The sequence below is a fragment of the Bolinopsis microptera genome, chromosome 1, assembly GCF_026151205.1.
Source record: "Bolinopsis microptera isolate Bmic1 chromosome 1, MBARI_Bmic_1.0, whole genome shotgun sequence".
NCBI lineage: Eukaryota > Metazoa > Ctenophora > Tentaculata > Lobata > Bolinopsidae > Bolinopsis > Bolinopsis microptera.
In genome coordinates this window covers 1,780,353-1,794,043 of record NC_087072.1, presented here as the reverse complement: position 1 = coordinate 1,794,043, position 13,691 = coordinate 1,780,353, and the positions used below count along the sequence as shown (strand labels likewise).

The 13,691-nt window shown below is 39.5% G+C and overlaps 2 protein-coding genes across 2 annotated transcripts; one reads left to right on the top strand and one right to left on the bottom strand.

Annotated features, from left to right (window-relative positions):
* The first annotated feature begins 208 nt into the window (after positions 1-208).
* LOC134811293 (digestive cysteine proteinase 2-like) lies at positions 209-13,618 on the top strand. Its single transcript, XM_063818073.1, has 12 exons — positions 209-506; positions 1,833-1,978; positions 2,374-2,495; positions 3,696-3,807; positions 4,152-4,233; positions 5,524-5,671; positions 6,802-6,888; positions 7,026-7,132; positions 7,257-7,380; positions 8,853-8,982; positions 12,459-12,642; positions 12,930-13,618. The coding sequence occupies exons 1-12, from the start codon at positions 350-352 to the stop codon at positions 13,115-13,117; spliced, it is 1,587 nt and encodes a 528-aa protein (XP_063674143.1). The 5' UTR covers positions 209-349; the 3' UTR covers positions 13,118-13,618.
* LOC134811304 (zinc finger CCHC domain-containing protein 24-like) lies at positions 4,307-5,260 on the bottom strand. Its single transcript, XM_063818083.1, has 2 exons — positions 5,188-5,260; positions 4,307-4,907 (listed from the first exon to the last, which is right to left on the bottom strand). Exons 1-2 carry the CDS (start codon positions 5,197-5,199, stop codon positions 4,629-4,631), a joined length of 291 nt encoding a protein of 96 aa, XP_063674153.1. The 5' UTR covers positions 5,200-5,260; the 3' UTR covers positions 4,307-4,628.
* Positions 13,619-13,691: the final 73 nt, after the last annotated feature.

The following is a 13,691-nucleotide window of genomic DNA, read 5'->3' as shown; positions in this document are numbered from 1 at the left end:
GTAAAGTTTATTTCAGTTATAATGTACATTATATTATTATGTCAATAAAATAACAATCGATTTCATCGGTTATGGCGTTCCGCCATTTACAAAAATCTATTTTTTGTACTCAAAGGTAACTGATAAATTTCGATCCCTAGCCGTGTTAGGATAGGGCTAATTTTTATACGCAGTATTTATACACTACCAGGTAACAGGTTCTAATTAAATAACTAACCCGTATTTATGATGTTAGGATGCTGTTAATCCTCTTGTCATTGATAGTGACAACTCAAACTGCGCCCCAGTTCTTTAAAAACTACCACGCTACTGGATTATTTAAAAACTAACCCGTACTTATGATGTTAGGATGCTGTTAATCCTCTTGTCACTGATAGTGACAACTCAAACTGCGCCCCAGTTCTTTAAAAACTACCATGCTACTGGGTTTGTGAGCCTGCCTTACGCTGAGATCAAGGAACCGTTTGAAGCTTGGTTTTCTCAATCTCTCAACAAAAGCAGGATCGGTAAGTTATCGTGTGCACATTAGACAGCAAACATTTCTGTGATTAATTTAATATTGATTATTGATAGAATTGTTATATATTTTACATTAAATTTGACGTTTTAAGTTCAAATAAATCACTCTAATAACTTAATAAGGGCATATAATTGTCCCTAACCACGTGTTCTCCCAATGCTAACCACGTGTTCTCCCAATGCTAACCACGTGTTCTCCCAATGCTAACCACGTGTTCTCCTAATGCTAACCACGTGTTCTCCTAATGCTAACCACGTGTTCTCCTAATGCTAACCACGTGTTCTCCCAATGCTAACCACGTGTTCTCCCAATGCTAACCACGTGTTCTCCCAATGCTAACCACGTGTTCTCCCAATGCTAACCACGTGTTCTCCTAATGCTAACCACGTGTTCTCCTAATGCTAACCACGTGTTCTCCTAATTTGCTAACCACGTGTTCTCCTAATGCTAACCACGTGTTCTCCTAATGCTAACCACGTGTTCTCCCAATGCTAACCACGTGTTCTCCCAATGCTAACCACTTGTTCTCCCAATGCTAACCACGTGTTCTCCCAATGCTAACCACGTGTTCTCCCAATGCTAACCACGTGTTCTCCCAATGCTAACCACGTGTTCTCCTAATGCTAACCACGTGTTCTCCCAATGCTAACCACGTGTTCTCCCAATGCTAACCACGTGTTCTCCCAATGCTAACCACGTGTTCTCCCAATGCTAACCACGTGTTCTCCCAATGCTAACCACGTGTTCTCCCAATGCTAACCACGTGTTCTCCCAATGCTAACCACGTGTTCTCCCAATGCTAACCACTTGTTCTCCCAATGCTAACCACGTGTTCTCCCAATGCTAACCACGTGTTCTCCCAATGCTAACCACGTGTTCTCCCAATGCTAACCACGTGTTCTCCCAATGCTAACCACGTGTTCTCCCAATGCTAACCACGTGTACTCCCAATGCTAACCACGTGTTCTCTCAATGCTAACCACGTGTTCTCCTAATGCTAACCACGTGTTCTCCTAATGCTAACCACGTGTTCTCCTAATGCTAACCACGTGTTCTCCCAATGCTAACCACGTGTTCTCCCAATGCTAACCACGTGTTCTCCCAATGCTAACCACGTGTTCTCCTAATGCAATGCTAACCACGTGTTCTCCTAATGCTAACCACGTGTTCTCCTAATGCTAACCACGTGTTCTCCTAATGCTAACCACGTGTTCTCCTAATGTTAACCACGTGTTCTCCCAATGCTAACCACGTGTTCTCTCAATGCTAACCACGTGTTCTCCCAATGCTAACCACGTGTTCTCCCCTGCAGATGTGTACGATGGTATGGTAAAGAATGTGGTAGATGCAGCCGGTGGAGCTGGCTACAAAGTAGCCCCTATGACTAACGAGAAGATGGCTAACCAACTCACTTGCTTCAAAACTGAATTCGATGCCGGCGACGAAGTTGATATTCAGGTGAGATAATAACGCAAAAAAATATGTCGTTATTTGTTCAGAACGCCACACAAACGAGCAACTGTTTTTGCGGTGCTGTAATCTATAGAAAATGAGGATGTGTGTATAATAGGTCGGTTCAAAAAACCTAAAGTTGCTCCAATCGCTCCCTACCAAAGCTTAATAGTAGATGCCTTGGCTAAAAAACTGCCTTGAAAAATTTCGTGGCTCAACTCCATCGGACTTTAGGTTTTTTGAACCGACCTAGTGTATAAGAAATAAGATGTAGACGGCTGATAAGAGTATCAGTAGTCAATGACTAGACAGGGTTATTGAAAATTACAAAGAATAAAATGGCGTCTGGACTTGGGACCAGCTCATACTCTCATAGTACATTTCATTAATGTATATTTCAGGGAATACTCCCGGACACCAGCCTGTTCTCAAGTGTAGGAACAGAGATGGTTAACGGGTTATCTTGTAACAAATGGGTCTACTTGAACACCCCTAACGGTACTCACCTGACTCAAACCTACACGTTCGTATTTTACTTTGTTACTTGTCTAAATCTACCTTGAAATTAAGAGCGCCCTTTTCGTACCACGTGCGAGTTGAGACTCAGGGGGCTCCACTTTCACGTGATAACACGTGGTAGCACGTGTATATCACACGTGATAACACGTGTATAACACGTGTATATTACACGTGTTATGTAAACGTGTGATACAGAGATATAATTATCAATGTAATATAAGCTGCACTGAGTAGCACAAGTACACACGTACAGTTGCAGTGTACGAGTGATAGTACTGTGAACCCTATTTTATGGTGAAATATTGCCACGTTAAAATAACTGATAAGGCAACAGGTATGAAATATGATATAACATGAGGATTGTACTAAGAAAACTGGTTATTATTTCAAGTTACTTGAGAGTAACGGTACGGCAAAACATGGAGACAAAAATAGTACAGTGATTGAGTTTCGCAAGATCGTATTTAAACCGCTGCTTGCAGTTTAACATCACGTAGGTCACCTTGACGCTACATATTGTGCTTATTATGTTAATGTTATAAATGTTTAAACTAGTCGAGTAGTCGTGATATGAAGAGATTTCTGCGGAAGCGGATTGCGGGCCTTATTTAGTTATTTACCTCCCATATTTTAACCGCTATAATGGTCATCAGCTGGCTTGTCAACCAATTTTAGAGCACATTCGAGTGTGGTACTTAGGTAGGGGTTAGGTTAAGGATATATATTATTAAATCTGAGCTATTTGTACGTGTAACAAAAAAGCGTCATGCTTATTATGATAATGTCACATGTAGCAACTTAAAACTTAAACCATATTTAGTGATTCAAGCTGCTTGCCAAGTTTTTGCTTTTGGATCAGAAATCAATTAATTCCAAATCCAAAAGCGTTTCATTTTATGATATCACCGAACTTTTTAATTATTCAACTCTGACTTGCGGTTTCTCATGTTGTCAAGGTATTCTTCAGAAAGTGAAGTTTTGTTCTAGAAACGAATTTTCAGTGTTGAGTTACAGTAAAATATGATAAACAAAACCTACTCAAGTACTGTAAATGTGACTGTGTAATACACAGTGTGTATTGTGGTCGCCACTCCGCATTTGGAACTCCTAATATACGATATCCTAATCTAATTGCTTATCCTAACCAATCGCATAATATTATTATGTATTCTTAATTCTTATTTATTTACTGTTATTTATTCAGACTGTACGTGTACGGAGATGCGTACCCGATTAAGCTGGTGATGGAGGGTTACAACATCATATCTGGGTCACATGTCGACAAGTATGTTATCGACTACACAACCTACTCTTCGGTTAGTCTAATCTTTAATCTTATCTAATTAAGAGAATCTTTACAAGTTGTAATTTAGTAGACAACACACCCTGTGTAGTGTGTGGGTGTTATTGAGTTTATTAAACACTCACACTCACACTGGGTTACTTTTACAATATCAGATTGATATTTGATAAGCTGCTGTGAATAATCATTCATTAATTTAATCATTCATTAATTTAATCATTCATTAATTTAATCATTCATTTTGACAATGTTTTAAATAATCTAATCATTACCAACCTGAACGTTTCCTAACCTACACGAGTATTAGTTATAAGTTATATATATATAATATTAGTTATAAGTATGATTTAATTTCAGGGAGATGACATACCAGAGGCCCTGTTTTCGGAGCCCTACGCTTCATTGGACTGTGACGGCTACCCTGGACCCGGGCTTGCTGGTGTGTATAACTTACTGTATACGCTTTGAAAATTAATAATACAATTTATTTTTTATTAGTGTTAATAATAAAGTTTATATATTTAAAAAAACATCTGTTAAAACTATCTGTCTCCAGATTGCTCATTGTAAACATTAAACTTTTACAGAATAATATTACATAAGTTTTTGTGGAGATGTCAGAAATGTCCTAATTAAAATGAGCCCGAAAAAAAGCAAGACACACAGTGTCCGTATCACAAGGAAAACCCCAAATAATGCACTATATGCAGTGTCAAAACAGGGCAACAATTGTCTGAACATATTAAAAAGTCCTTAAAGGAAAGTTTCTCTTCCACTCCATCACGTGGCTGCCTAATAACGTCTGGTACCCAGTCTGGTACATCACGTGGCTGCCTAATAACGTCTGGTACCCAGTCTGGTACAAGGATACCCCAGCTTCTTACACTTGCCACACAGTCCCTGGGGGTGTGATACAGTGGGGTTGCACTTGTCCTCCCCTCCTGCTACTTTCTCTAGCGGCTTCTGTTGGTAGGGGTACACCATCACATTGCACTTGTTACACATTTGTCCGTTGTTAGCCCAAGAGTTGCCGCTCTGCCAGCCTCGCTTGCAACTCGGACACTGGAAGTGACCGAATACTCTCCTCTGACCTTGGTATGGAGTCTTACTGCTCTGAAATTAGACGGAATAAGTCGTGTGTTTTTTAATTTCGTGGTATGTAACGAGTCTCTGATGACCATTAAATAAGAGAAAGTATTGCGCGCACAGTATGTACAGAAAATAAATCATTAAATATAAACAGGGTGATCCAGAAGTCGGGTCACAATGAAAAGTAAGCTCGCAATAGGTTATAGGCCATAGAAACATCTTTAATTGTCAGGAGCAAGCAATGTTATAAGAGTATAATATATAAAGAATTAAGAAGGGTAATAGTATATACAAATAGACTCACTGAATCAGACATGGTGTATAACTGGTGGTTACGACTACAAAACAAAAGTAAAACGTACGCTTGAGTGAATTGAAAGAATGAGCAGTGCTGCACTAGCTGCAGTATTTATAGGTGGAGCTGTCCCGTTTGGCTGGCAATGGAGCTGGCAATGGAGCTGTCAGCTGGCTCTGTCAGTTATAACTTATCATGACCTCATCTTCCTTATTTCTGAGATTACTCAGTTGGCTGGCAGAGATGCTGGCTGCTCATCTTGCCAGCCAACATGCCAGCCAACCGGGACAGAGATTAGATCATAACTGCAGATTCTTACGTTTTCATAATCAAATTACCTTGCAGGTATTCATACTGATATATTCGCTGATATTGTGGGAGCTGTTCATGATCATGAGGGGAATTTCAACCATTTCAAGGGAAACCACGGCAAGAAATACAGCAGTAAAGAGGAGCACAGTGATAGATTCGCTGCTTATCGTAACAATATCAGGTATTGTACTAGTTTTAAAATTTAAGTCTTGGTTTCAAATAAGACTCAGTTTTGCAGTAGGTTTAACCTTCCTCGTTCGATCCCTTGTTTAGACAGCCGTTCAGTAAGTGTGTTAGGCATACAACCAACATCCTTCATGTGACATGCAGTGATGTGCAGCAGGTTTGATCGATGAAGCCAAAATGAAGTACGATCCAAGCTTGAGAACTTCGTGTTGGATATTGGTCATGGGTCCTCTTCAAAAAACAGTGCATGAGATAATCCAAGTTCGTTACAGCAATGTATTCTGTATAGTGTTTGTTTCCAATGTACTGATCCTTAGTAACTCGTAAGTACAGAGCCTAGCTGGACTAGGAAGGTGTTTGAGTCGCCATCCATTAATGTAACTTCCTGAAACTCCATTTAAGAATGAGGTCACTGGCCACTGGGCACTGGTGCAATAATTTCATCATAAATTGATCTGTAAGATGCTTTTCTCGGACTCAGGCATAAACACCTGGCTCATATAATAAGTACTGAAATACATTCGCACAAGTCACCGCCTGAACGGAATGAGTAATGACGAAGTCTTTGAAATGCAGTCGTTTGCCACAGATGTCAAAATATCGGTGACACCACAAATATTGCGCAAATGGACGGCGCGAACACAATTTTATGATGCTATATTGTTTGTTCGCACGTGATGTTAACGCGCGCGCCTCGACGTACGTAACCATGCTGGAAAATATTGGCCATCTCATCTTCTCATAGAATTTGAAAGTGCCACCACATTTATTTAATTGCATAAATTCGTTTTATGATAGTAAATTGGCCATCTTAGGCCAGAAATACGGTTTCGAGTATAGTATTTAAATAGGTTAGCAATGGATAGACTAGATATGGTTTAATAATTCTTGAAGAATCACAAAAATTGGCCCAATCTTCTGAAAGACTTATTTGGACACAGAGCAACATAGCACATATTTTGTAATAGAATTCTTTATATATAGATATCTATTGCAAGTTTCATTGTGATATTTTAGACATTAGTTATTATTAGGTGGACCTCGTTATGATCTTTATAAATATGACAGCAATTCTATGATGGAAGATTGTAACGGCCGTTTACCAACCATTTCAACACTTTCCAGATACATTGACTCAAAGAACAGACAAGGACTCTCCTACAAGCTTGGTGAGAATCACATGGCTGATTGGTTCCCTCATGAGCACACCAGGTATAATCCTACTGATTGATCTGTGCTCAAAAGTTATTAGTCATGCCCCCACGATTGGACTGATTGATTCATCACCTTTTTTGTCACCCTGTTTTTAGTTGTAATCTGCGATGCTCTTTAAATTTGGCTTTCAACAGGCTCCGTGGAAAGCTGTATTCGGGTGAACAAAATAACGGAAAACCTTTCTTGAAAGAAGAAATGAAAAACGCAAACCTCCCTGAAAACTATGACCAACGTGTAGAGGGTTTGTACTTTGTTTTACGAATGATTCATTAGTAGCAAAATTCCTTTAAAAAACTCCTTTGACACCACATGGGGACGAGTCTAGTTTAAATTTGGTAAGTGTGACAATCTAACCATGCCCTCAGGTGCCATCGGTCCTGTCAAAGATCAAGCTATCTGTGGTTCATGCTGGTCTTTCGCTACAACGGGTTCTATTGAAGGAGCCTTCTTTAAACGATATGGCTACAGAGTATCTCTTTCTGAACAAAAGTAAGTCAAACACTGAACATTAAAAATTATCGAAATACTCATGCAGGTACGATAATAAACTAAAATTTCACTTTTTAACACATTTCCTCTTCAGTTTAATGGACTGCTCGTGGGGGTAGGGTAACAACTAACACATTTCCTCTTCAGTTTAATGGACTGCTCGTGGGGGTACGGTAACAACTAACACATTTCCTCTTCAGTTTAATGGACTGCTCGTGGGGGTACGGTAACAACTAACACATTTCCTCTTCAGTTTAATGGACTGCTCGTGGGGGTAGGGTAACAACTAACACATTTCCTCTTCAGTTTAATGGACTGCTCGTGGGGGTACGGTAACAACTAACACATTTCCTCTTCAGTTTAATGGACTGCTCGTGGGGGTACGGTAACAACTAACACATTTCCTCTTCAGTTTAATGGACTGCTGGTGGGGGTACGGTAACAACTAACACATTTCCTCTTCAGTTTAATGGACTGCTTGTCGGGGTACGGTAACAACTAACACATTTCCTCTTCAGTTTAATGGACTGCTCGTGGGGGTACGGTAACAACTAACACATTTCCTCTTCAGTTTAGTGGACTGCTCGTGGGGGTAGGGTAACAACTAACACATTTCCTCTTCAGTTTAATGGACTGCTCGTGGGGGTACGGTAACAACTAACACATTACCTCTTCAGTTTAATGGACTGCTCGTGGGGGTACGGTAACAACTAACACATTTCCTCTTCAGTTTAATGGACTGCTCGTGGGGGTACGGTAACAACTAACACATTACCTCTTCAGTTTAATGGACTGCTCGTGGGGGTACGGTAACAACTAACACATTTCCTCTTCAGTTTAATGGACTGCTCGTGGGGGTACGGTAACAACTAACACATTTCCTCTTCAGTTTAATGGACTGCTCGTGGGGGTAGGGTAACAACTAACACATTTCCTCTTCAGTTTAATGGACTGCTCGTGGGGGTACGGTAACAACTAACACATTTTCTGTTCAGTTTAATGGACTGCTCGTGGGGGTACGGTAACAACTAACACATTACCTCTTCAGTTTAATGGACTGCTCGTGGGGGTACGGTAACAACTAACACATTACCTCTTCAGTTTAATGGACTGCTCGTGGGGGTACGGTAACAACTAACACATTTCCTCTTCAGTTTAATGGACTGCTCGTGGGGGTACGGTAACAACTAACACATTACCTCTTCAGTTTAATGGACTGCTCGTGGGGGTACGGTAACAACTAACACATTACCTCTTCAGTTTAATGGACTGCTCGTGGGGGTACGGTAACAACTAACACATTACCTCTTCAGTTTAATGGACTGCTCGTGGGGGTACGGTAACAACTAACACATTTCCTCTTCAGTTTAATGGACTGCTCGTGGGGGTACGGTAACAACTAACACATTACCTCTTCAGTTTAATGGACTGCTCGTGGGGGTACGGTAACAACTAACACATTTCCTCTTCAGTTTAATGGACTGCTCGTGGGGGTACGGTAACAACGCGTGTGACGGAGGGGAGGAGTGGAGAGCGTATGAGTGGATGCTGAAACACGGAGGTATTGCTTATGAGGAGGAATATGGACAGTACCTTATGGCGGTTAGTTGTGATTTAGTTTGATAATTTATTATTCCATAATATGTATTCTGCTATTTCGTCATTTATACATCTGGGTCTCTAGATTTCTAATGGATATGATTAACTGATGTTACAAAATCTAACCTCTCCTCCACAGTTTATACTATGCCTGCGTAGTGCGTCTCTTTTTTAGCTATTGATTACCAGACCGATTAATTAAACATAATCATGGATCACTCATCACAAAGTCACAAATCCTCAAATATTTCATAATGTTTCCAAAATTCTGTTCAATCTTATTACAAATATCGAATGCTGTTTCAAGCAGATAACTATGGAATTGGCTTGATTACTTTGACGGATATGATTACGTGGTTTCCGGCCCACCCAAATAAATAATAACCTCAACGTACAAGTTACAATAGCCCCAACTTCTTTACCTAATACCTACGTCCTACATACCTACCATTATTCCTTTGTGCGATAACCCCATCGTCATCATTCCTTTTTTTAATTTCATCACCAATAAGACTAAATTAGAATGTTTTATGAACTGAAGAACTGACGTAGCAGAAACAGCAGCAGCATGTGCCCCACCCGTAATCTATGCAGTATTTAAACCAGCGCCAATATTGTATTCACTAGATTAGTAACAATATAGTTACTACAGACCACTCCACTCACTACGTCACTCACTACGTCACTCACTACGTCACTCACTACGTCACTAGATTAGTAACAATATAGTTACTACAGACTACTCCAATGATGCTGATGCAAGGTGTTGTGCGTTATGATAAATGTTTGTTACACAAATTACTCCGATCGACATTATCAATAAAACAACTCACGCATGACACAAAGATAGGACCTAAAGCTACATTTAGCTATTATAGTAGCATTTAGTAGCTTGGAATTTGTACTTCTCATTCTTGGCTCAGTTCATTTATTTGTTTGGGAAATTTGGTTGGCTATTCAAAAGATGGTTCTGCAGTTGGTCACTGCAAAGTAGCGCCAATAGTTGTTCAGTGTATTGTTATAGTTCTGCAGTTGGTCACTGCAAAGTAGCGCCAATAGTTGTTCATTATATTGTTATAATAGTAGTGGCTTTCATACTGCAGCTCACTTTCTCTGTATTCGTTACTTTTTCTGTTATCTTTTCAGAATGTCAGCACTTGGCTTTTTAAGTTTTTCAAAACTTTTTATTGGATTTTTGGCTGAATTTGTCCTATGTTACAATGTTACATACCATTCTTTACATACCAATCCATACCTACATACCATTCTCTGCTATGCCACTTTGTCGGAGACAACGGTTGCCATGACAACGGTTGTCTCATGTCCCGCGCTCATCAGATTGTAAACTTGGCTTCGTTTTAATCGTGGTGGCTCTTCAATTGATTTGTTTAGTAAGCGTATTACTGTATTATCTCACGAGCTTTGATGACACCCGTCACCTAGTCCAACATCTTCTTCTTTGAGATTGTAGAGCTGAGACGTTAATTTGCAAGATAACACTTGATTTGTTATTTAACCTACCACGTGACATACAGATCATTTGCGGTGTCGCCATTCATAATGAAGTACCATATTATGTTAGATTTTTAACAAGTTACCTTATCTTTAACATACTTGTGTGATTTGAATTTTATTAATTTATATATGAGTATGGCAAATTACTTTTTAAATAATCTCGCCTAGACATTAATTAATTAATATCATACCATCTAGAATACGCATGATAACCACTTCTCCAAGGGTAGTCTTGTCGGGTTTTGTTTCGTTTTGTGTTAGGGATTGTTTAGTTTTGTGCGTTGTCCAGGTTGTTCATTACGATACCATCTGTTGTTATACCATATTATACTACTTTAAAACTAACTTATAAAATTAATATAGATCCCAGCGCCATGTTGAATAGTTCCGAATCAGCTGCTGAGATTCCTAGCTGGGGACCTGACTGGGATAACTACTACACGGAGGAGCTTGGAATCCGGACAACGGACCAGTTTCTTGGCTGGGTCTTCATTCTAGGAACTATAGTGGGTCTCCTGGGGAACGGTTCTGCAGTCTGGTACTTCTGGCCCAAGAGAAACCAGTCTGTTCACAACATGCTGTACCTAGCCATAATCACTGTTGATTTCCTGACTGTTTCATCAAGTTTTCCTGTGATAGCATCTCTGCTTAATGATCGGTATCCGATGATCTTCAACAAGGATGTCTTCTGCTCCGCCTGGACCTTGGTCTCCTCCTTTACCGCAAAGATGTCCATTTTCCTGGCAGCCATGATCTGTGTGACCCGCACTATTGCCATGAGATGTCCCTACCTAACGTTGAAACGTACATCCGTCATCAGTGCCATTGCTGGATATGCTTTCCTTTTAATAGCACTTGATTTGACGTACATCTCTTTCGAATGGGAGCACGGCCAATATGTCAATAGCACATGTTTATGTTCAGCCAAGTTCTACGAAACCGCCCCGATCGTTGTACAGTATACTGCCACTGTGTCGTTAATACTGCAGCTCACCATGCCTTCCTTCATTACTTTCTTCTGCTTTGTTGCCAGCACTTGGTTTTTAATGACTCGCGCTACTTTACTTAATGTCGACGAACGGAAGTTTCGCCGGGTGTCAGTCACAATTACCATATTCACTGTTATTTTTCTGATTTGTAATATTCCTTGCTTCGTCTACCAGATGTTTTCGTTTCTCTCTTGGGATTTTCCTGAGTTATTGAACGTTTTTGACCTTCGATACTTCAACTATTATGGCCCACTCTTGCTGCAGTTCTTCCCCATATTTCTGAACTCTGCGATAAACCCGTTTGTGTACCTGTTAAGAATGAGTGGATACCAGAACTGGATCAGAAAATGTTTCAGAATGTGTTTCTCTGCAAAAGTGGCTGTAGATGGGTGAAAACCTTAGATAGTGGTTCTAGAATGAATATTTTACTTTAGGAAAGAAGGCTGAACATTTACAAGTTTAGTTTTAGACAACGATTCAATGGCTAAAAGGAGAAAAGGTTATGAACTGAAATGTTGAGTTTGTCATTTGTACTTGAACAATTTAACGTATTTCTAATCAGTGTTTTCTGAAAGGTACTTTCTTCATTAGAAATAGTGTTTTTAACGAAGTGTTAATTCTCTAATTTTTGTATAATTTTTTATAATATTGTGAAGCTAATTTCGATTTGTCACTAGACTATAACCTTATAGCTATACACCTAAAAAATTGCCCCTTGATATGGTGCTTTCCATTTCTGAGAAATAGCTCATTTTCATCAACAAAGTTTCCATTTTTAAATGATTAGTAATCGTCACAATAATGTTTAACTCTCATCTCCTCTCTTGTATTTCCCAAAGTAGGAGTAAGTAAACGATCACACCCACACTGTAACACTGTTTATCATACTTGATAATACTAAACATCTGCCCTGCACAGGACACACTGTAACACTGTTTCTCATACTTGATAACACTAAACATCTGCCCTGCACAGGACGGATACTGTCACTACGAGAAGACAGAGAAGCGTGTCAAGATATCTAGCTACACAAACGTAACCGGAGAGGAGCACCTCCAGCTAGCTCTCTTCAACAAGGGAGCTGTGGCTGTCAACATTGACGCTAGTCACAAGTCACTCAGTTTCTATGAGAGTGGGGTTTACTACGAGGAGGCTTGCAGTGAGTTTCGGTTTTGCTTTTGCTCTAACTTGCAGTAGCGCGCGACCGAAACAACGCTTGTGAAACAAGCGCGTCACGCAGTACGCGTATACACATGGCTATTATATACATATATGTGAAGTTTTGCTTCAGAGTGCTATTTATAGTTAAATCTCATGTAATGCTGGACAATTAGTGGTGCACAATATTGACTGCAAATATCTGCAACAATCCTGATTTAAATATGACATGCTATTAAATATATATGTAAATATTAAATGCTATTTTAATCACCTACTTCCCCTCAGAGAACGGCCCAGAAGATCTGGATCACGCGGTGCTAGCTGTTGGGTGGGGTACTCTTGGTGGACAACAATATTGGATTGTGAAGAACAGCTGGTCAACCCACTGGGGAAATGTGGGCTATGTTCTGATGAGCAGAAAGGATAACAACTGTGGTGTTTCTACTGATGCAACGTACGTACAAATTGAGTAAATATACAGTTGTTTCCTGGGAACAGCTGAAAACTATTGGTGTTGGACAGTTTTGAGTTTATTCTTTTTCGATAGTGATCAGCTGATGAGGCTGTTGATGATTTTGTTTCCTTCACTTCTTTGCTTTTATTCGGGCTATAACACTTAACAGTGACCTCTAAGGCATGTGATTGTGATCTTCAGATAATTCATGTTACAATTTTTGATTGGACGTGATAAGGGCGTTATACATTTTTATAGTAATTGTTGTTTTGTAACCGATCGGGTTTTTTAGATTGAGAGAGCTTTCAATTTGTAATGACAGACATTTTTAAAGGTTCGGAAAGCACCATGCTTCACCGTCAGTCTTTGTTTTTTTCACATTTTTTACTGTTTTTCATTTTATTATGATAATTCTGTTTTTGGTATTTTGTATGACTGGAATTTTATAGGGTTGAGGATTTGGTGATGATTTTTACTACATTAATCCATGATCGTGGAATTCGGTAACTTTTTTACAATTTATACGTGTTTATGCTGTTTTGAAACATTAAAATCTTTGAAACTGTAGTTTCCAATTCTATTGTTGATCCAGT

Excerpts from the sequence above, each read along its gene's own strand:
- LOC134811293 (XM_063818073.1), top strand. The coding sequence starts at position 350 with ATGCTGTTAATCCTCTTGTCACTGATAGTGACAACTCAAACTGCGCCC. Across the intron at positions 5,672-6,801 it reads GCTTATCGTAACAATATCAG|ATACATTGACTCAAAGAACA; the intron begins GTATTGTACTAG and ends AACACTTTCCAG. Across the intron at positions 7,133-7,256 it reads CTATGACCAACGTGTAGAGG|GTGCCATCGGTCCTGTCAAA; the intron begins GTTTGTACTTTG and ends CCATGCCCTCAG.